We start from the raw sequence: 22500 nt of genomic DNA, 5'->3' as shown, positions 1-22500 counted from the left end.
TTATAAGAGGTATTGAAAGGGTCGTTCTTCATTTTCAATACATAAGTTGACTCTTCTACACATGTTTTGAAATACATCTTGGAGAGTCTGACGTGTGAAGGTTATGATTGTGTCTTTTAGCTCATTAATGGTTTTCGGACGATTCTTGTACACTGATCCTTTACTTGTTCCCCAGAAAAAACCCAGGCGTTGTTAAATCAGGTGATCTTGGGGGCCAAAATTCATTCTAAATAATCCGTTCTCTGAAAAACTCGTGAAGTAGCGCCTTGGTGATGCACGAAGTATGTGCTGTAACTCCATCTTACTGAAAGTATGCATTATTAATTTCCTTTTCAGTGAGTTGGCCTACAAATGCATAGACAATATATGAGCAATATCTCTCGGTGTTGATGGTGTCTTCAAAAACTATCGATCCCACAATACGCTTTCTCGAAATTGCTATCCATGCTCCAACATTTTCGGGATGCAGAGGTTGCTCATGCGTCGCGTGTGGATTCTCAGTTCTCCATAACGTTGTGTTTTCCGAATTTATCTGTCCTGACGGATGAAACCAAGCTTCATTGGTATAAAAACACCCATCCAGTACTTCTATGCCTTTTTCGGCAACAAAGTTTTGGAACGAATGACAATAATGAAGCCTTTTAGCATGATCCGTAGTCTTCAATTCTTGAATGGCCAGCACTTTGTATGGGAAGAAGTTTAATTTCTTTTTTATTGCCGTGTGAGCACTTCCTAGACAGATTTCCGTTTCCTGTGACAATTTGCGTCAGGTCTTTGACGGGCTTGTCAACAGTTTATGAGAAATATTGGAGAGTGTTTCGTCTGAAAGAACAATAGTCCTACCGCTTCTTGCTGTGTCTTCCACTGAGCCTGTGTTTCTCCATTTTCTTATCAAATCCCGCACAGTGTCACGATGTGGAACAACAGTATTTGGAAAAGTTTTCCCTGAACTTCTGTTTCACAGTATCTGTGTATTTGTTTCCAGCTCGAAACACCCATTCAACTAGAAACGTACGTTCTTCAATGGTTAGCATGTCGACACGCTGAAGAGTACTCAATGACTGAGGGACAATGGCTGACACCTGGCTGCCTACGCAGTGATAGCCAAGTCGCGCATGCGCAAGATGAAAAATTCACTGCGGAGAGACTTAGAACACCCTGTGTGTGTGTGTAAGATCCATGGATCGAGGTGTAGGCAGAAAGTTAGCTTCGAGCAATCCGTAATAAATATTAAAAAAAAAAACAACTTTCAGGTTGTTTATTGTGAAAGAAGGTTATGGATTTTTTTCTTTATCGAAGAACGATGAGCTGAGAAAAAATTCTTTTTATATTCCTCGGTAGACGACTAGCGTTGCCGCATGTGCGAAAAAAAATACAAGAGTTACGGAATGGAGTATGGAATGGAGAGAATGTGTATGTGTCTCGTGTCTCTGTACGTATTTGCGTCTGTTTCTGGTACCTTTCTCTTCCACCGTTTGGCAACAGGTGATGGTTTGTTCAAAACCATGTAACTTAGTACCAGTTTTAAAACCTAAGAACTGGGGTCGATGCATTTGACTAAAACCTTTTAAGATTGCGTCCCAGTATGACCGCAGTGCAATCACTGAAACAGGTAAAAGGTATTAATTAGTTTAAGCGAATGCGGCGAGCTGGCAGAAACGTTAGCACACCGGGCGAAATGCGTAGCCGTATTTCGTCTGCTGTTACGTTCTGAGTTCAAATTCCGCTGAGATCGACTTTTCCTTTCATCCTTTCGGGGTCGATTAAATAAGTACCAGTTACACACTGGGGTCGATGTAATCGACTTAATCCGTCTGTCTGTCCTTGTTTGTCTTCTCTGTGTTTAGCCCCTTGTGGGTAGTTAAGAATAAGGTATTAATTAGTGTAAACAGATCATAGATCCTTATCTTTGCACCGGTGGTTCAAACCACGTATTTGGCGAAGCATTTCTGTTGAATTCATGTAGCTGTTGTTCTTGTTGAGGTTGAGCTCGATACCCGAATCAACGCAGATCGACTCGAGTATCGGGTACGTACAAAGAAAGAACTTCAACGAATGCACCCTGCCAGTGATGATTCACAGCAAGGAAATATGGGATCTCAGCACAACCATCATGGACGTCCTGATTGTAGCCCAACGGAAAATGGAATGAATCAGGCTCGGCATCACATTGCAAGACAAGGAAACTAACGCCTGAATACGACAGTAAATGAAAGTCAACGTCATCAGAAAAGCCAAATATATCCATATATATAAAGCTGAAGTTGTCTGTGTATGGCAGGTTTGGTAGCCTTCAACTAACACTATCTCCTCCGAGACTCTGCGGCTCAAGTTAACCAAATTTGAGATTATGATAGAAGAAGGCTTGCTCTTCATTCCGTAGAAGAAAAAATTCAAATCGGACCATGTTAACACCAAAAATTATTTACATCAAAAAGGTGCTTTTTTTCTATGAAAATCCCTATTTTTGTACGATTTTTTAACTGATGTGTCGCCATTTTTCGGTGTATTTCAACCAGAAAAATGTTCACTTAAAGAGAATAACAAGTTACATAATGCAAAACTTTTACTTTTCAAAAATTCTAGTTCTAAAGGGTCGAAACAAACCCAAACAACGCCGGGCGATACTGCTAGTGAATAATAAAATAGAAAATATATATATTTACCAAAGCCGTGACATGAAATTAGTTGCGTCCACGTATTCTGACCACAAACAGGCCTCACCACCAATCATCAGGTTTTTTAGTTTTGGGTCATCTAAGAAGAACATTTTCGATTATTAGTGACTGAAAGAAGTAAGATATCAAAGAATATCTGGAAAATTAACCCTGCGACGGACCAGCGACCTGTTCAGTGGGGATGGGGTCTGGAATGTTGTAGTCTCAGCCACTTGTACGCCATGGAAACTGAGTCAAATCCCAGCATTATGTGTTCTAAAGCTCACGGCAGACCCAAGAAATGTTTGTACGCATGCGTGTGTTTATACATATAAAGTATTGATTGGTTAACCAGTACTTGGGCCACGACTTCAATTCATGTGGAGGATTTTCGATGGATTCGCCGAAAGTAGGTCTAATTCTACAATCTCTGTGTGACTTCCGGTGCCGAGAATGATTACCAGCCTGTCTGCAATAAATGTCAAGTAAGTTCTCTGTTAACTTGGGTGTAGAGAATTTGAAAAAAATCTTCTTGTTAACGTTTTGGAGAACGTTTTCGCAGTCGTTGTCAAACAGATCTGGTGATTTGGGATTTTGTGATTCTATATATGGGATTTGGGTGTGCCTGGGGTGGGGTTGAGGTTTGTTAATCAGTCTAGGAGTGAAAGACTGTTAGTGAATGATAGCTGAAAGAAAGTAGTGAATGGTTAACACAAGATACTTGATTGAGTGTGGAGCTGGGAGTTGGTGGGGTGTTTAAAGGGTGTTTTATGAAGCCATTTGAGTAGTTGACTTTTCATCAGAAATCTAGTGACCAGATATTTTTCCAAATTCTTTCTTTTAGTCATTTTCTATGTTTTAGGTGTTTGTCTGGGGTGATGGTGTTCATGAGGTGCAACAGATGATGATTTAAAACTTAATATATATTAAAAAGCGGGTTAATTGTCGTCGGGGGCAATTGTCCTGATACGATATATATATATATATGTATATATATATATACATACATATACCTATACATACATATATATATACAAATGTGCACACACATACATATTTATATAAATAAATACACACATATCTATCCATACATGCACATACATATATATGTACACACACACTTTTGGATATATATATATATATATATATATATATATATATACACTCATACATATTTATATACATACATGCACACATATATACACATACACTTATACACTTTCGCTCAGGGAAAGACGCTACGCATCGCTCAGGCCAGAAACCGAACTCACGACTTCATGATCATGGTCCCATCACTCTAACCACTAGACTACTCACTCGCCTTATCAGCTGTAGTTTGTAAACCCAATTAATTCAATAACTTTTACGAGATCCTTCCTAAATATAATTTATGACTTCCTTTTACGCAGGACTAAAAGTTTATCATGGAGGTGGTTTGTGTGTGGGGGAGGTATATGGTGTCGGTGGCGGAAGCGGTTACTACGAAAGCTTTAAGGGCGACGGCGAGGAGAGTGTCAACGATGACAAGAAAGATGGCTGCAGCAGCAAAAGGACAAAACGACGAAGCTGACGGCGACGATGACAACGATCATTGTATGACGATAACATGTATCTGTAAGGATAAATATTTACATTTGCGGATGATGAAATAATTGACTGACTCCATATTTGTTCAGTGTGAAGGCCTGGTAAGTGGTTAAGGTGTTACACTCATCATCGCAAGGTCGTGGTTTCGATCACTGGACCGGGGCGGTACATTGTGATCGTGAACAAAACAATGCGTTTCGTGTTGCTCCAGTTCACTCATATGTGAGTGAGTAACCCTACGAGTGACTGGCGTCCCTTCCAGTTCTAAGGCTTGAGACAAAACTTACTTTACGTGTATGTTCAACGCAGAAAGAAGGTAAGGACTGAGATCTACAAAGGTAGAGAGAAACTCACCTGTAAAATCGGTGGGGTCACAGAGATACAGTGACTCCCAGTCCGGACCATAATTCACATAATTGAGATACCAACATGAAGAAAGAATCATTTTGTAGCCCTTCTGGGCCACCATCATTGAATAATTTTGCCAGTTATCGTAGATGTCCCAGAGCGATGTATCCTTCCAGATTTGAACCAGCGTGTCATATTTCGGCTGCAAAGAGAAAGAATTGGAAGTAATGATGGTTTTAAATTTCGGATCAAAGCCAATTATGTTAGGAGGAAAGAAAAAAGTCGATTATAAAGACATGAGTAAAGCTCACCTCGGCGACATTTAAACTGGGAAAGAAAAGAGCCGCAAAAAATGTCGGAAAGAATAATTCTTTCTTCTGTAGGAACAAGGCCTAAAATTGGGGAGGGGAGGGGAGGGGCTAATCGATTACATCGTCCCCAGTGCGTAACTGGTACTTATTTCATCAGTCCCAAAGATGAAAACAAAGCCGGCCTCGGTGGAATTTGAACTCACAATGAACGCAATGTCGCTAAGCATTATATCGGACGTGCTAACGGTTCTGCTTGCTCACCGCCCTAGTATTGAAAGTAATAATTATTTTTTTCTTTATTGCCCACAGGGGGCTAAACATTGAGGGAACAAACAAAGGGATTAAGCCGATTACGTCGACCCCAGTGCGTAACTGGTACTTATTTAATCGACTCCGAAAGGATGAAAGGCCAGGTCGATCTCGGCGGATTTTGAACTCAGGACGTAATGACAGACGAAATACCTATTTCTATTTCTTTACTACCCAAAAGGGGCTAAACACAGAGGGGACAAACAAGGACAGGCAAACGGATTAAGTCGATTATATCGACTCCAGTGCGTAACTGGTACTTATTTAATCGACCCCGAAAGGATGAAAGGCAAAGTCGACCTTGGCGGAATTTGAACTCAGAACGTAGTAACAGACGAAATACCTATTTCTTTACTACCCACAAGGCACTAAACACAGAAGGGACAAACAAGGACAGACAAATGGATTTAGTCGATTACGTCGACCCCAGTGCGTAACTGGTACTTATTTAATCGACCCCGAAAAGATGAAATGCAAAGTCGACCTCGGCGTAATTTGAACTCAGAACGTAACGGCAGACGAAATACGGCTACGCATTTCACCCGACGTGCTAATGTTTCTGCCAGCTCGCCTATAATAATTATTATCATTTCAAATCCATTAAAGTGGTGAGTTGGCGGTGGAATCGTTACGGGATCAGACAAAAACAAAAATATGCTTAACCGTATTTATTTCAACTTTGTTCTGAGTTCAAATTCTTCCAAGATCACCTTTGATAGTTATACCTTTGAGGTTGATAAAATAAGTACTGGTCATGCACTAGGGTCGATGTAATCGACTCGCCCCCCTCTCCTCAAATATTTCTGGCCTTGAACCCCTGCAACATACCAGAGTCCCGTTCAAGAGAATATTCTGTTCTTGGTCACTTATACGCCAAGGAAGCCGAGTAGCTAGCCTTAGGAGTCCTAGGGCTAGAGGAAAAAAACAGGGTATAGTCGATTCTTTCAGTCCCGTACTTGATTGGTACTTTATTTATCGAACTTGGAAGTAAGAATAACGAAATGAGACTGGCCAATGTTTGAAATCAGAATGTAAAGAGCCGTAACTTTATGACATAAGGTGTTTTGTCATGCACTCTAACGATTCCGACAACAAACGGTCCGTGATGATTGCAAATATTGATTGGGAGATAAACTCACTGATAAACGAAGAGTGTTGATATTAACTGTAGCAACTAAATAGTTAGTCTAAGTTTCAAATGCAATAGTTTATTGATTAATCCGTTTGTTTTGAAGTTCATGGGTTGTTGAGATATGTCATAGCAATTCTGTCGGAGTAGTTAATAAGGATCAAGCAAACGTTATAGTTAAGCTAATGTTTACTCAAGGAGCACAGCTGATATTAACGGCTGTTTTATTTCGTCCTCAAAACCATTTGAGATGATTAGCTACCGAGTATGCCCAATGACACTCTTTCATTCGTTTCAGTCGCTGGACTACCACCATACTGGAGCAGGCTTTGAAGGGTCCGGTTGATCAAATCTAATCCAGTACTTGTTTTGCTTTGAAATCTGGCACCAGCTAAGTCAGGCCAAAACCAGTTTTTATTGGTCCTTCATCGATGGGAGGCAACCACACTCACATACGTACATACACACACGTACACACATACATGGCGAGCTTCTGTGCGGTTTCCATCTACAAAATTCATTGGTCGGTTCAGAAAGTTCCAGTTAAATCTTCAACTCTGATTTTGAAGTAGTAAACTAGTTAATGTAAGATATCTAGTCTTATCTTTTTGTCCTTAATACCAAAACCGCAACCATCAACACCTGCTTAACATTAATTCTATTTTATGCATACTCCAGACTTGATCCACAAACTGACTGAAGAAACACGGTTAAAGTTAGCTACAATTGTCTCATCAACATAGACTCGATGATTTTCAGTCACAATAAGAATATTAGCATTAAGAACACCCTTTCAAACATTGTATTATTGGATCCTCTCCTGTCCTTTGAACAATATGTGCCTTAAAAAATTAATGGTTAACAAGGCTAATATTACTGACATGAGTGGGACCTCAAGACGTTACACTGAAATGACTGGAGATATCTTCAATCTCGTTTAGAGATAAGAATAAAAGACATGAAACATCTTTGTCTAATAAGATATGGGACCTTAAAAATAGAAACGCGAACAATCTTTAAAGAAACTGGAGCATCATAGCTAAGGCAAGCAAATATAATGGACGAGGTAGCAGATGTCATTTCTGTATTTCAGAGGAATTTAGCATCATAACTTCAACAATGAAAATTATGGAAGAAACCGTCTGTTGCATGCGCAAGAAACAATTCAAACTACAAAATTTCAAGCATGAGCCCCTCTTCCACCTTGCCACACCCAGCCAGGAAACATTCAAGATGTAATATTAATTATTTGCACAAAATGTATAATGAATAAGCTCAGGAATCCTGGAATCCTAAATTGCATAGATATGAATAACCTACACATAATACACATTCACGACATTACAAGAACTTGCAAAATATATTTGAAAACTATATTCTATGAATTTATCGGTCTCTGGACTAATACATATTCAAAACCTATAGAAACCCCATATATGGTAAATACACATGAACATATGTCCAAACAAATACAGGCATGTGTTACATGGTGTATACATCTGCATATATGAGTTCACGTGAATGTTCTCGTGTAATGCAACTAATCTATTTTGAACGCAAATACTTGCAAAAAACCAAATCTCATACAGGGGGGAGGGGAACAAAGTTTCCTAAAGGAATTGTCTCTCCTTTATCTGTGTATCTTTTAAACCAAGAAATATTCTTGAAGTCTCGTATTATACCGTGAAACTCACGTAGTCTCATAAAAAAAATGGACGCGGATCACAAATATACAATATTTATCCACAAAATGCGATGCTGAGCGCTCATATTCACTACTCGATATTATTGTATATGTGCGTGTGAGTGTGTGTTGTGTATACTTATGTACTTGCATATTCATAATATACATTAATATGTGTGTGTATGTGTGCATGTATATATAGATAAATCTCACGTGATCACGTGACTGACCAGACTGTTGGATGTTGTTACACATCGCTGGTCACAATACACTTTGCATCGTTTAGTGTTTGAATGGCGCCTCCTGCTGATAAGGTGAGTAGGCCAACATTCCCCACCTGATCGAAAGGGAGACTGGAGCAAAGTGAAATGAAGTGTTTTGCTGAAGAACACAACACAACGCACTACCCGGTCTAGGAATCGAACCTACAATCTAGCGATCGTGAGTACTACAGCCTAACCACTCAGCCACGCACCTTCACATAGATACATATAGATATATACATGTGTATATATATATTATATATATATATATATATATATATATATAATATATATATATATATATATATATATATATAATATATATATATATATATATATATATATAGATATATATATATATAATATATATATATATATATATATATAATAGGGAATATGATTCCAAACTTACAGGGAATAATTCAATAATACTAAATCAAAACTTTATTTAGTTCTAGGCTAATTTTTTATCGTATCTTTAATTTTTTCTATATGGTATGATTTAAGCGTATCATTGTTGAATTGCTACATAGTGGTTCTTCTCTAATTTATATACATGTATTTTTTATATATATATCTGTATGTATGTATAAAAGGATGATGAAAATGATAAAGTATCATGTTAGAACAACAAAAAAATATATTCCTATACCAGTGCGCCATTTTCGATCGGATCCTGCCATATGACGTAACTTCCGCCCAGGTGTGAGATAATCGCCATCAGCCTTTCTATATAATACTGCTCCAGTTTATAAAACTCGTCTTGGGCAAATCCTTTCTGTCGCATGAATTCTATTATATGTGGGTTTGATTTCCTGTTGAAGAGAAACAGCTATATTTATTCAAATATTTATTTATTTAATTACTTATTTGAGGAGTTACATAGATTCTATAACGCAGAAATTAAAAACAATGGAGATTATTGTTTTGTTATTATTTTTAACAGCTTTGAAGCAGACGTGGGGTAGAGAGAGCTTGTCATTGATGAAGTCGTGAATGGCGACAAAATGATTTTGATCGGGCGGAGAAGGGAATTCTTCACTAGCTAAACATGAGCACCCCCTCTCTCTCTCCTTCACTCTCTCTCTCTCTCTCTCTCTCTCTCTCTCTCTCTCTCTCTCTTTTTTTTTCTCGGTTTTCTAACATCCTGGATGTTCCGTTAAATCAAAGGTGGGAAGATTATGGTAGTGTGTATTTCTGCCCACGATAAGATTAATACTTAAAACAGCAAAAACATGGTATACGTTACCACTTTCTCTACGCGCAAGCGTGTCACTACTATGATGGATGTGTGTGTGTGTGCGTGTGTGTGTGTGTGTGTGTGTGTGTGTGTGTGTGTGTGTGTGTGTGTGTGTGTGTGTGTGTGCGTGTGTGTGTATTTTCGTTCGTTATTTTTTGTGGAAAATGAATTCCAGGAACCAGTCATGAAATGAATTACCATATTCCTTGTGTTCCTACTAGATTACGTCCATGGACACTCACCGGGGTCTTTTATTACAATTTGAACCCTCAACGCCCATGTCTTACCAGCAAGCGTAATAAACCTCGTCCATGCCGAGATGAATATAACGGTCTGGGAATGTTTCAATGATTTCCTTGAAGAATCTTCTCAGAAATTCGTATGTTTCTTCATAAATTGGATTGAACACCTCGTGTGTGTGATGTTGCGTGTAGTTGGCACGGCCAGGTTGTCCGTCTACATAGCAAGGGGTCAGCAGGACTGCAAGACAGAATCAAATGAAACTTGCAAAACGATAACAGTTAGAGGATTGTGCCGATGGAATAATTATACACAAATTTCAATAAATAAAGATTTCGATTCATTATTTATATTATTTACATTTGACGGATATTTGTCCTCATCTTGTTTGTTAACACAACGTTTTGGCTGATATACCCTCCAGCCTACAAGCATATGGCGTAGTGGTTAAGAGCGCGGGCTACTAACCCCAAGATACCGAGTTCGATTCCAGACAGGGACCATAATAATAATAAGAAGAAGAGGGCTGATATACCCTCCAGACTTCATCAGTTGTCTTGGGGAAATTTCGAACCTGGATTCTCATTCCTAAGGTATTTTTCGATGTTATTCTCCTTCTTCTTACTATTATTATTATTATGGTCCCTGTCTGGAATCGAACTCGGTATCTTGGGGTTAGTAGTCCGCGCTCTTAACCACTACGCCATATGCCTGTAGGCTGGAGGGTATATCAGCCAAAACGTTGTGTTAACAAACAAGATGAGGACAAATATCCGTCAAATGTAAATAATGTACATAATTCCTCATCCCTTAAATATAGAACTAAAAGATTTTGATTGTTTCACCATTCATTAAATTTCCAAGGTCAAATAATTCTTCAGAAAAATTTGTAATTCCAAAGCCTATGGTTTTTGTGTTACCTACAAAATTTGCGAACTTAGAATACACCATGGCAGTTACATTTTTACGAAAAAGTCAGAGGAGGAAGGGCAGTACTTCTTCGGTGGCTTCCAAGATTAGTGAAATGAAGACATGAAGTTTTTGTCCGACCTGAAACCTTGCCCGAATTCTTCAACCAGAGTGGACTATTTAGAATTAACCAAGATTCCGATACAGATGTTAAACAAGACAACCGATTAAGTCGATCATCTAAGAACCAATTCTTCGAATGAACTTCTTCGTAGATTTTATTTTCTTGAACGCTAAGCTTGGTAGGACCGATTCTTCGGTTTCCATACTGTCTAAGTGACCAAAATCATGATATTCCTCCTGGTCAGGAGGCCAGTCCATTGCAAAGTCCAAGGTCAAAAATTTTGAGGGGAGGGGGACAAATCGATTACATCGACTACAGCCCTTGACTGGTCGTTCATTTTATTAACCTAGAAGGGACGAAGAACAAAGTTTAGTCTCGGCGGGATTTAAGCTCAGGACTTAAAAAAGCCGGAAGAAATGTCGCCAAGCGTTTTGTCCGACATACTAGCGATTCTGCCTGTTCGCAGCTTTTCTTCGCAGATTAGACGCATCAGATTTTACTAAAAAGGATTCGTTCACAAGTCTATAAGACATTTGCCTAATTGTAATCTGATACTGCTTTTTTAGCGCATAACGAACTATGAATGTGTGTGTGTGAAAGAGAGAAAGAGAGAGAGAGAGAGAGAGAGAGAGAGAGAAAGAGAAAGGAAGAGAGACAGAAATAGGGTTTGTGTGTGTGTGTGTGTGTGTGTGTGTGTGTGTGTGTGTGTGTGATCTTTTTTTCAAAACAAAATTCGCTCTTGCTTTTCATGAATTCACTAAGCGTCAATGATTTTAGTCAGATTTCTTCTCATCTTAGGCGGCGAGTTGGCAGAAACGTTAGGACGCCGGGCGAAATGCGTAGCCGTATTTCGTCTGCCGTTACGTTCTGAGTTCAAATTCCGCTGAGATCGACTTTGCCTTTCATCCTTTCGGGGTCGATAAATTAAGTATCAGTTGCGTACTGGGGTCGATGTAATCGATTGGCCCTCTCCCCCCAAATTTTCAGGCCTTGTGCTTAGAGTAGAAAAGAATATTTCTTCTCATCTGACAACGAAATCAGTTATAAACTGCAGATATCGTAATTATTTAGTATTTCAATAAAGCTCAACACCACTTTACAAATTTAATTAATACTGTTTGGACTGTCCCCTTCAACGTGACAGGGATAACACTCTGAGTATTGACATAGTTGGTACTTACAGGGAAACGCCTTACCCCAAGACATCGTATGACCCGGAGTATCGAATTCAGGTATCAGGCGGATCCCCCTTAAACGAGCGTATTCAATAACTCTGCTCACATCAAACTGGCTGTAGGTGAAACGACTGGAATAAGCACCCTGAAGTTTAAAATGAAATATCGGGTTAAGAAAAGATTAAAAAATAAACCTTTGTCTCCCCTCACTCTCTCTCTCTCTCTCTCTCTCTCTTCTCTCTCTCTCTCTCTCTCTCTCTCTCTCTCTCTCTCTCTCTCTCTCTCTCTGAACCTCTCTCTCTGAACCTCTCTCATTATAGGAAAAGAAACCGACTGAATATTACCAGTCGATTTGTTCGACTAAACTCTTTAAGGCGATTACCTAGTATCTAAACTAAAAGAATATACATACATACATACATGCATGCATACTTTAACCTGATGGTGCTTTGTTTTAATGGGAAGCAACACTTCTGTATTGCTATTTAATAATTTGTTTCTTTGAGAACCTTTTCACTGTTCCCGATCTGTTAACGGCCAGGCGTTCAGACGAGTAACTACTGGCATTGATGTAGCGACATTTGAGATTATGTCTAGGTGAATCTAGCTGATGAGAACTAATCAAATTTACGTTAACAAATGTAATTTAGGAAGATCGAAACCGGGGTCCAAGATTATCCACATCTGGGTTGTATATTTATTTAATGTTCTTCCTACTGGTAAAATGAAAATTTTTAAGTTCGCCGTCCGCAAACATTTTTGCCAGTATGTGTATACAGTGAAGTTTTACTATAGCGTCATATATTATCGATTGCCTTTTCCAGTAAATATTGGTGTATTGTTGTACCACTATCCTATATTTACACACACACCACACACACACACACACACACACACCACACACACACACACACATATATATATATAATATATAATATATATATATATATATATATATATATATATATATATTATTGGTGAATTGAAGAAATGGAGCTGAACGCAGAAATCGTTTATTTCATTCTACACGTGTTTCGAAAGGCACAAATTACCAAAATCCGATTGAATAATGGGACCATATTGTGTCTTTCTCTTCAGGAAGAAAATAGGAAATCCGTTGGAAAAACAAAAACAGAACAAGGCGGAGCAAAAACAAATCGAACTATGCTCCTAAGAGCCCATGGCGAAACTGTTTATCAGTGTATGTTGAGAACCGGTGGCTGAAGAATTCAACGGGTCAGGCATCGGTCAATCATGTGGGTGAGGGTGTGTAGATGTTCTTTGTGACCGAGAATAAAGTTCTGACTATTTAAGGAATATTGGGATTTTTTATAAGGGGCGAGAAAAAATCTACTTAGAGACGTGTGTGTGTGTATACTGTTCTATATATGTGTGTGTTGGCGTAGGGGTAGAAAACATTTTTTGTGTACGTGTGTGCGTTTGATCGTTCGGCTGTCAGTGACTACTGCCGTGAGAACCGTTGGGTGGCAGAAAAAAATATATATATATATGTATTTGTGTGTGTGTGTGTTCATCTAAACCTGCCTTGTCAAGGAAAACCCCCGCTGTGAAAAAACCAGCCCCGTTTGTCTTACAGGAGTAATTCCCCTTGCAGTGGTTAATCGTAGATATCTTAAAGGTTATTTCAGAATTTGTTACCAAGGGCTATGGGTGCCGGTATTATTATAAACGCTATTTAAAGCCAGATAAGTGTAACGCCGCCATGGGGGCATCGAAAAGCCGACTGTAAAAGCCCGTTTTCCATCCGGCCTCTGGCAAAACAAATATGGAAGAGTTCGGAGACACAAGGTTGCACTGCCTCTTGCCCCTATCCAAATGGGAGGGCCACCGACAAAATTGACATTCCAGCCTGTAGCTTAAGTTCGTATCCTTCAGTCGCCATATTAGCTTACTGAGTCCGTGGTCTGGCGCTTGTTCATGTCCCGAAAAGTTGCGTAATGGTTTTCTTCAATTCACCAATAATGTTTTAATTTCAATTATCCGCACCAACGCACGGTTGCAACACCATATGGTTGTACCTCCAACCGTGCTGTTACTGCTGTGATTTTTGCTACTAAGGTATCGGTTAAACTTTTGATTAATCTACTACAAATTATTCATCTTTCTATTTCACATAATATAATATATATATATATATATATATATATATTATATATACATATTATATATATATATATATTATATAATAATATATAATATATATATATATTATTAATAGATACAAGGCATGTTTTTATGTGCTACTAATAGTTTCTTGTACTGAAAAAATGCCAAATAATGAATTATGTGTAAAAGTTGCGCATAATCATTAGGAAACATTACACGTGTTGTAATTCATTGTTTAGCATGTTCTCAACACAGGAAACTGTTAGTAGCACATAAAAACATGTATTGTGTCTATTAAAAATATTTACCTTTCATCAGATGAAGTGCTTTCTTTTGTTGATTTTACCATCACGAAACAGCACATTATATATATATGGCATACCGTTCTGTTATTTTTAGAATCAACCAAAAAGATGTACTCCAACCAAAGAGAGATAAATATTTAATAAACAAAAATTTTAAATGTGAGATACCGTAAGTTTCATGCTCTGATAGTGCATTAATTGGATGAACTTTTATGGGATTCTTTGTACTATCCTGCGATATTTCAGGCGAAAAAATGCCTGCTCTCTGAGAAAAATTTAGAAATAACGAGACAAAACGGGAGAAAAAAAAAGAAAAGAAGCAAGAAGAAAATCTTGGAGGGAAGTAAAACAAAAGTTATGTCTCCTTCGTCCGTTAGAATGGGAAGTAGCAATGGTTGGTGAAGGCTAATTCGACTGGGAAAAGTTAAAGTTTGTGAGCCTATGTGCCTAATCCGGAGAGGGTGATGTTCTCCAGTTCTGTTGTAGAAACTTGTCAAGATGTCTGCATTTTGTGTAAAACTCTGGTCTCGATGTCAGTAGGTGGCGGAGTTCTTAGATTTAAAAAAAATATCTCAATCTAAGACATCCAATGACCTACTGATTCGAAATATGGTCGTCATGCCTTTCAGTGACTGGAATTTTAAGTTCTTCAAAGCGTGAAAGAAAATATTAAATGTGTATATTCTGTGCACTACCTTCTTTACTCTTCGATCTATAATTCAAACTTTCAATCCTGCCTTAATTTGATATAGAAGAAATTATCTCCTCTACGATAGCTGACCACCAGGACACGCCATGTGCAACAGAAACAGCAAAAAAAAACACATTGTAAAGTGTACCTTTTGTGACATCTGAGGAAATGTGCGGCTTTCATAGGGAAATGATTGGTCATCCACGATATGCCAGTGTAACACGTTGAACTTGTTGTATGACATCGCGTCCTGAAATAGAATTCAAACGCAATAACATACTTAACCGTCAACAATTCTCCACAATTTAATTTGTGTTTAACTGTTATTAATTACGCTAACTGCAAATAATTGCCCTAATCTCCATTAAACGAACCAACAAAAATAGATAATTACGCTTAATAGAAAAGATTTTGTTGACAATTTCCAAGTGATGAGATCAGAAGTGGGTTAAGAGATTATGGGCTACTGCGCTGCCAGCCCTGTGAGGCCCTCACTCAAGTTTTCAATAAATTTTGATTTCATCTCTGGAGGTCCTTCAGCTGGCGGAGGTCCCTGGGCTGCAGTCACTAAAGCCTATGCCTTTATTGAACACGGGGTGAGATAGATAGGTAGAGAGTGAGATAGAGAGAGAGAAAGAGAAAGAGAAAGAGACAGTGTGAGAGAGAGAAAGTGAGAGAGAGAGACAGAGTGAGTGAGAAAAGGAAAGTAAGTGAGACAGTGTGAGAAACAGAAAGTGAGATAGAGAGAGAAAGAGTGAGTGAGAAAGAGAGAGAAAGAGAGGTAATGTTCACTTATTTAAAGCAGAAATTACCAAAATAATTTCTTGCTTTGAGTGAGGTGCATAGTTTAGTGGTTAAGGGGGTGTAGGGGGCGTGACTTAGACAGCAGGATCGATTCTCGGATCGGGTGGAACGCTGTCTCTTTGATGAAGGCACCACATTTCACGTTGCTCCAATCGATTCATCTGAAAATATGTTGCAGTGATGACACCTTGGGGGTTACCCCTGCGGGGGGTGAAGACTAGTATCCCGTTCAGGCTGCGAATCATATACTCAGCCTCAATGCCTTGGAAACCCGGTTTGTGGGTTCAAGGCAGACCAAATACCCTGGACAGAAGTGGTTGTGTCGATGCGGATTAACTCGGATTACCATTGGATTTATTAATTTGGGGCCGATAAAGAAAATAACGGAACATTCAATTACTGGGGTCGATGTCATTGATTGACCCCTTCTCTTAGAATCGCTGACCCTGTGCCAATATATGAACAAACATAAGGCGGTGAGCTGGCAGAAACGTTAGCACGCCGGGCGAGATGCTTAGCGATATTTCGTCTGTCTTTGCGTTCTGAGTTCAAATTCCACCGAGGTCAACTTTATCTTTCGTCTTTTCGGGGTCGATAAATTAAGTACCAGTCGCGTACTGGAGTCGATCTAATTGACTGGGACCTCCCCAAAAATTTCGGGCCTTGTGCCTAGAGTAGAAGAGGATATATAAACAAACATTTAAGTTATAGTGTTGTTTATTCAATTTATTACTCCAAACACAAAGGCTGGGAGATGGCAGAATCGTTGGAACGCCGGACAAAATGCTTAGCAACATTTCATCAAGCTCTATGTTCTGAGTTCAAATTCCGTCAAGGTCGACTTGCCTTTCATTCTTTCAGGGTCGATAAATTAAGTACCGGTTGAGTATTAGGGTTGATGTCATCGACTTGTCCCCTCTCCCCTTAAAATTGCTGGCCTTGTGCCAAAATAGGAAAGTATTAATCATAGGTACAGCACAATACATTCTATAGGCTTCCGTACAGTTCTAAGTCGATCTAATTTTACTGACAAGGTTACAGGGTATGAGATGAGCAAACTTCCTAACCAATCGGCCATGTAGCTATTAAAACTGATATTAATATCAGGTTTTGTCAATGTCTTATTAATAAAATGAGCAAAAGTGATCGGGACTTGAAGTACCAGTCACGTACTGGAGTCCATGTAATCGACTGACCTCCTCGCCACACCCCAAAATACAAATCTGCCGACCTTCTGCCAACGTTTCAAATTATTTTTCTTATCATTTTTATTGAGTGAGAGAACAGTGAATGCCATCCAAGCGACACTGGGGTAAAATATACGAAGCCCAGTATACCTGCCATGACTACCCGTCTGTTAAGGGTAAACCAGGTACATGCATCACAACCATTTGTGCGTGACATAGCGATATCATATCAAGATAAACAGCACGTAATATTGCAGCTAGGGCCCAGTTAGAATTTTCTTCAGGTCGACTATCCCATCCCGCTCAAAATCTCCCTGAATAAGGTTTGTTTAAGGATCATGAATGAAACACCCATGATTCCAGAGGTGAATTATTCAAACTCCATAGAATTCTTTTCAATACATGGATATGATGGTCCCCAACTATTTCTGCTCGTGATCAGAGATGCACATATCGTCAACCACCAAAGAACATGCTCATCTGGTTAAGGTAGGAAAAACTGCCAAGCAAATTTGTGGTATTGAGCAGAATATTTGCTGTAGCGCATCTTATTATTATTATTATTATATTATTATTATTATTATTATTATTATTATTATTATTATTATCATTATTATTATTATCTCTTTTATCACAAGTTTTATTGAAGCTCCTGGAGTCTTGCATGCGTAGCGAGTTTGCTACTTGCAGCCTACGGTACCATGCTATTCGTTCTTTTCAGCTATCTAATACTTCCTTGATTATTCCGGCCGTGCCAAGGAGGCAAATATTTTGTAACAGTTCTACTGGGTACTCTATTCCAATTTCCTTTATATTCCTCTTGGTGCCTTCTGATACTGTCCCCAAGGACCCAACAATAATTGGCAGTATCTTTACAGTATTTATTTTCCATAGCCGGACTATTTCATACTTAAGAGGGTTGTGTCTGTCTATTTTTTCGCCTTCCTTCTTGACTATTCGTGGGTTAAAGGGGAACGCAACATCAACTACATAGCATATGTGGTGCACCTTGTCCACCACCACAAGCTCCGGTCTGTTATGCTCTAGCACCTGATCTGTTTGGATTGGGAAATTCCAGAGGATTTTGCTAGTCTCCGACTCCGCCACTCACTGCGGTTTGTGCTCATACCACATCTTGCCTCTCTCTAGCCTCCACTTTTCGCTCAGTTTCCAATGTAGCACTTTCGCTACCTGGTCGTGTCGCCACGACTTGTAGTGGTTTGGAGCAAGTCTAGGGCATTCGTTCGTGTTATGAGCAATGGATTCATCCACTCTATTGCTGATGTGGCACAGCGGAAACACTTGCTCATTCCTAAGGTTGTCCCTACAGTTCGTGGCCAGAGCTTGGTCCTGCGCTCCCAGTATAGTACTCTCGGTCTCTTTTTTAGGGTTCCTTTCATCAGCCAACCCCACCTATTTTTTCAGCAACTTCTGTTGTGGTTACATAGAATTGATTGTGTATTATTATTATTATTATTATTATTATTATTACTATTATTATTATTATTATTATTATTATCATTATTATTATTATTGAGTGAGAGAGCAGTGCATGCCATCAAAGTGACACTGGGGTAAAATATACGAAGCCCAGTATACCCATCATGACTACCCGTCTGATAAGGGTACACCAGGCACATGCATCACAACCATATGTGCGCGACATGGTGATCTCATATCAAGATAAACAGCACATGACCTTGCAGGTGGGGCCCAGTTAGAATTTTCTTCAGGTTGAGTAGCCCATCCCGCTCAAAAGGTCCCTGAATAAGGGTTGTTTAAGGATGTTGAAAGAACCACCCATGTTTCCAGAGGTGAATTATTCAAACCCCAAAGAATCCCTCTCAACACATGGCTATGATGCTCCCCCACTACTTCTGCTCGTGATCAGAGATGCACATATCGTCAGCCACTAAGGGACATGCTCAACTGGTTAAGGTCAAACAACTGACAAGCAAATCTGTGGTATTGAGCAGAATATTTGCTGTAGCCCATCTTTTATACCAAGACAAAACAATGTATTATTATTATTATTATTATTATTATTATTATTATTATTATTAATATTATTATTATTATTATTATTATTATTATTATTATTATCATTATTATTATTATCTCTTTTATCACAAGTTTTATTGAAGCTCCTGGAGTCTTGCATGCGTAGCGAGTTTGCTACTTGCAGCCTACGGTACCATGCTATTCGTTCCGGCCGTGCCAAGGAGGCAAATATTTTGTAACAGTTCTACTGGGCACTCTATTCCAATTTCCTTTATATTCCTCTTGGTGCCTTCTGATACTGTCCCCAAGGACCCAACAATAATTGGCAGTATCTTTACAGTATTTATTTTCCATAGCCGGACTATTTCATACTTAAGAGGGTTGTGTCTGTCTATTTTTTCGCCTTCCTTCTTGACTATTCGTGGGTTAAAGGGGAACGCAACATCAACTACATAGCATATGTGGTGCACCTTGTCCACCACCACAAGCTCCGGTCTGTTATGCTCTAGCACCTGATCTGTTTGGATTGGGAAATTCCAGAGGATTTTGCTAGTCTCCGACTCCGCCACTCACTGCGGTTTGTGCTCATACCACATCTTGCCTCTCTCTAGCCCCCACTTTTCGCTCAGTTTCCAATGTAGCACTTTCGCTACCTGGTCGTGTCGCCACGACTTGTAGTGGTTTGGAGCAAGTCTAGGGCATTCGTTCGTGTTATGGGCAATGGATTCATCCACTCTATTGCTGATGTGGCACAGCGGAAACACTTGCTCATTCCTAAGGTTGTCCCTACAGTTCGTGGCCAGAGCTTGGTCCTGCGCTCCCAGTATAGTACTCTCGGTCTCTTTTTTAGGGTTCCTTTCATCAGCCAACCCCACCTATTTTTTCAGCAACTTCTGTTGTGGTTACATAGAATTGATTGTGTATTATTATTATTATGATTATTATTATTATTATTATTATTATTATTATTACTATTATTATTATTATTATTATTATTATCATTATTATTATTATTGAGTGAGAGAGCAGTGCATGCCATCAAAGTGACACTGGGGTAAAATATACGAAGCCCAGTATACCCATCATGACTACCCGTCTGATAAGGGTACACCAGGCACATGCATCACAACCATATGTGCGCGACATGGTGATCTCATATCAAGATAAACAGCACATGACCTTGCAGGTGGGGCCCAGTTAGAATTTTCTTCAGGTTGAGTAGCCCATCCCGCTCAAAAGGTCCCTGAATAAGGGTTGTTTAAGGATGTTGAAAGAACCACCCATGTTTCCAGAGGTGAATTATTCAAACCCCAAAGAATCCCTCTCAACACATGGCTATGATGCTCCCCCACTACTTCTGCTCGTGATCAGAGATGCACATATCGTCAGCCACTAAGGGACATGCTCAACTGGTTAAGGTCAAACAACTGACAAGCAAATCTGTGGTATTGAGCAGAATATTTGCTGTAGCCCATCTTTTATACCAAGACAAAACAATGTATTATTATTATTATTATTATTATTATTATTATTATTATTATTATTATTATTATTACCATTATTATTATTATTATTATTATTATTATTATTATTATTATTATTGAGTGAGAGAGCGGTGCATGTCATCAAAGTGACACTAGGGTAAAATATACGAAGCCCACTGTACCCATCATGACTACCCGTCTGATAAGGGCACACCAGGTACATGCATCACAACCATTTGTGCGTGACATAGCGATCTCATATCAACATAAACAGCGTATGACCTTGCAGGTGGGGCCCAGTTAGAATTTTCTTCCGGTTGAGTAGCCCATCCCACTCAAAAGGTCCATGAATAAGAGTTGTTTAAGGATGTTGAACGAAACACCCATGTTTCCAAAGGTGAATTATCCAAGCCTCCAAGAATCCCTCTCAACACATGACTATGATGCTCCCCCACTACTTCTGCTCGTGATCAGAGATGCACATATCATCAGCCACTAAGGGACATGGTCAACTGGTTACGGTCAAACAACTGACAAGCAAATCTATGGTATTGAACAGAATATGTGTTGTAGCCCATCTTTTATACCAAGACAAAACAATGTACATGATAACACTTCCAATCAGTTAAGATCAAAAGTCATGAGAGCCACTGCCTGGTACTGCATCAAGGTTTTTACTACAACAACTACTACTACTACTACTACTACTACAACTACTACTACTACTACTACTACTACTACTATACTACTACTACTATTATTATTATTATTATTATTATTATTATTATTGTTATTATTTGCTATTATTTAAGTCGCACGTCATTCTTGATCAGATCTATGATCAAAGATGTTCCAACCGCGACTCTCCCGTAGCTTTAGAGGTATTTAGGAATAAATTATCTAATTTGTGCTTTAGTTTTCCTTTTTTTTTTTTAGCCAGCAGGGTGTAGTTTGAGGGAGATTTCACTGTTGCCATTTCATGCAGGTGAAGCTGCCACACAGATGAGCAACAGCTTCCGTCGGCTGGTCCTATAGTATTCCCGTTTCCAACGGAAATGGGCAATTAGACTAACTTGGGATTATAAGGGAAATTACTCCAATTAATTATTAAAGAAAATTAATCCATGTATCTATAAAAAAAAATACACACACATATCGTTACATACAATAAAGTCATTGATCTGGTCGCAGGTGGACGACGATAGATTTTCGTCACACACCGGTGACCTGATCAATAATTTAGTTCCGTGTCAGCGATCTTTAGACACTTTACAGAATTCAATATTATTAAGAAATGAACAAAAAATGTATGTTTGTTTGTAAACGGTTAATGTGAATCTTCCGCGATGTAACTACTTCCGTTCCAACTCATGATCTCAGATCAAAACTGTTGCCAAGCAAGTCTTAACTGCGAAATCAATATATTAATGTTTATTAATATTTTAATATTTAATATTTAATATTTCTCTTGCCGAATTGTGGTTGTTAGGCAAAGAAGTGGTGACTTTCAGGGAGAAATCCTGAAACTGAAGCAATAAGATCATGGAACACTCGTGACATTAATTTAAACCCGACAACTACACAACCGTAAAGCCATTTACAGTTTTATCATACAGCTATCGAACTCTCTCTCTCCGACACACACGCTTCCTCTCCATTGTTAGTGACCAGCTTATTGATTTACGGCAAACAAAATGTAACAGATCTAAGTATGATCGTTCCTGTGTTTCAAATGGCTCTCATATTAAGAAACCAATTTTAATATTGGAACTCGAAATGGATAAAGTTATAAATAATAACGTGTGAATATTGAATTCAAAAACCGTTCGATGCAAAAAGCGGAAGCGAAATCAGAACCTGCATCTTCTATTTCCAGGCGGCAAGCTGGCAGAATCGTTAGCATGCCGAGCAAAATGCTTAACAGT

At 38.9% G+C, this 22500-nt stretch overlaps 1 protein-coding gene across 2 annotated transcripts in view; it reads right to left on the bottom strand.

The window, feature by feature from the left end:
- Window positions 1–22500, bottom strand: part of LOC115210554 (beta-hexosaminidase subunit alpha-like) — a 46386-nt gene that overhangs the window by 12458 nt on the left and 11428 nt on the right. For both annotated transcript variants that reach the window (XM_036502338.1, XM_036502339.1), the window contains 6 exons: window positions 15248–15349; window positions 11983–12121; window positions 9816–10008; window positions 8941–9103; window positions 4599–4794; window positions 2667–2757 (listed from right to left, as the gene is read on the bottom strand). In XM_036502338.1, the coding sequence (XP_036358231.1) occupies window positions 2667–2757; window positions 4599–4794; window positions 8941–9103; window positions 9816–10008; window positions 11983–12121; window positions 15248–15349 (884 nt within the window). The remainder of the gene's footprint in view (window positions 1–2666; window positions 2758–4598; window positions 4795–8940; window positions 9104–9815; window positions 10009–11982; window positions 12122–15247; window positions 15350–22500) is intronic.

This window comes from Octopus sinensis, linkage group LG4, assembly GCF_006345805.1.
Source record: "Octopus sinensis linkage group LG4, ASM634580v1, whole genome shotgun sequence".
Classification (NCBI taxonomy): Eukaryota; Metazoa; Mollusca; class Cephalopoda; order Octopoda; family Octopodidae; genus Octopus; species Octopus sinensis.
The sequence above is the reverse complement of the archived record's forward strand: the minus strand, read 5'-3'. Positions and strand labels throughout refer to the sequence as shown.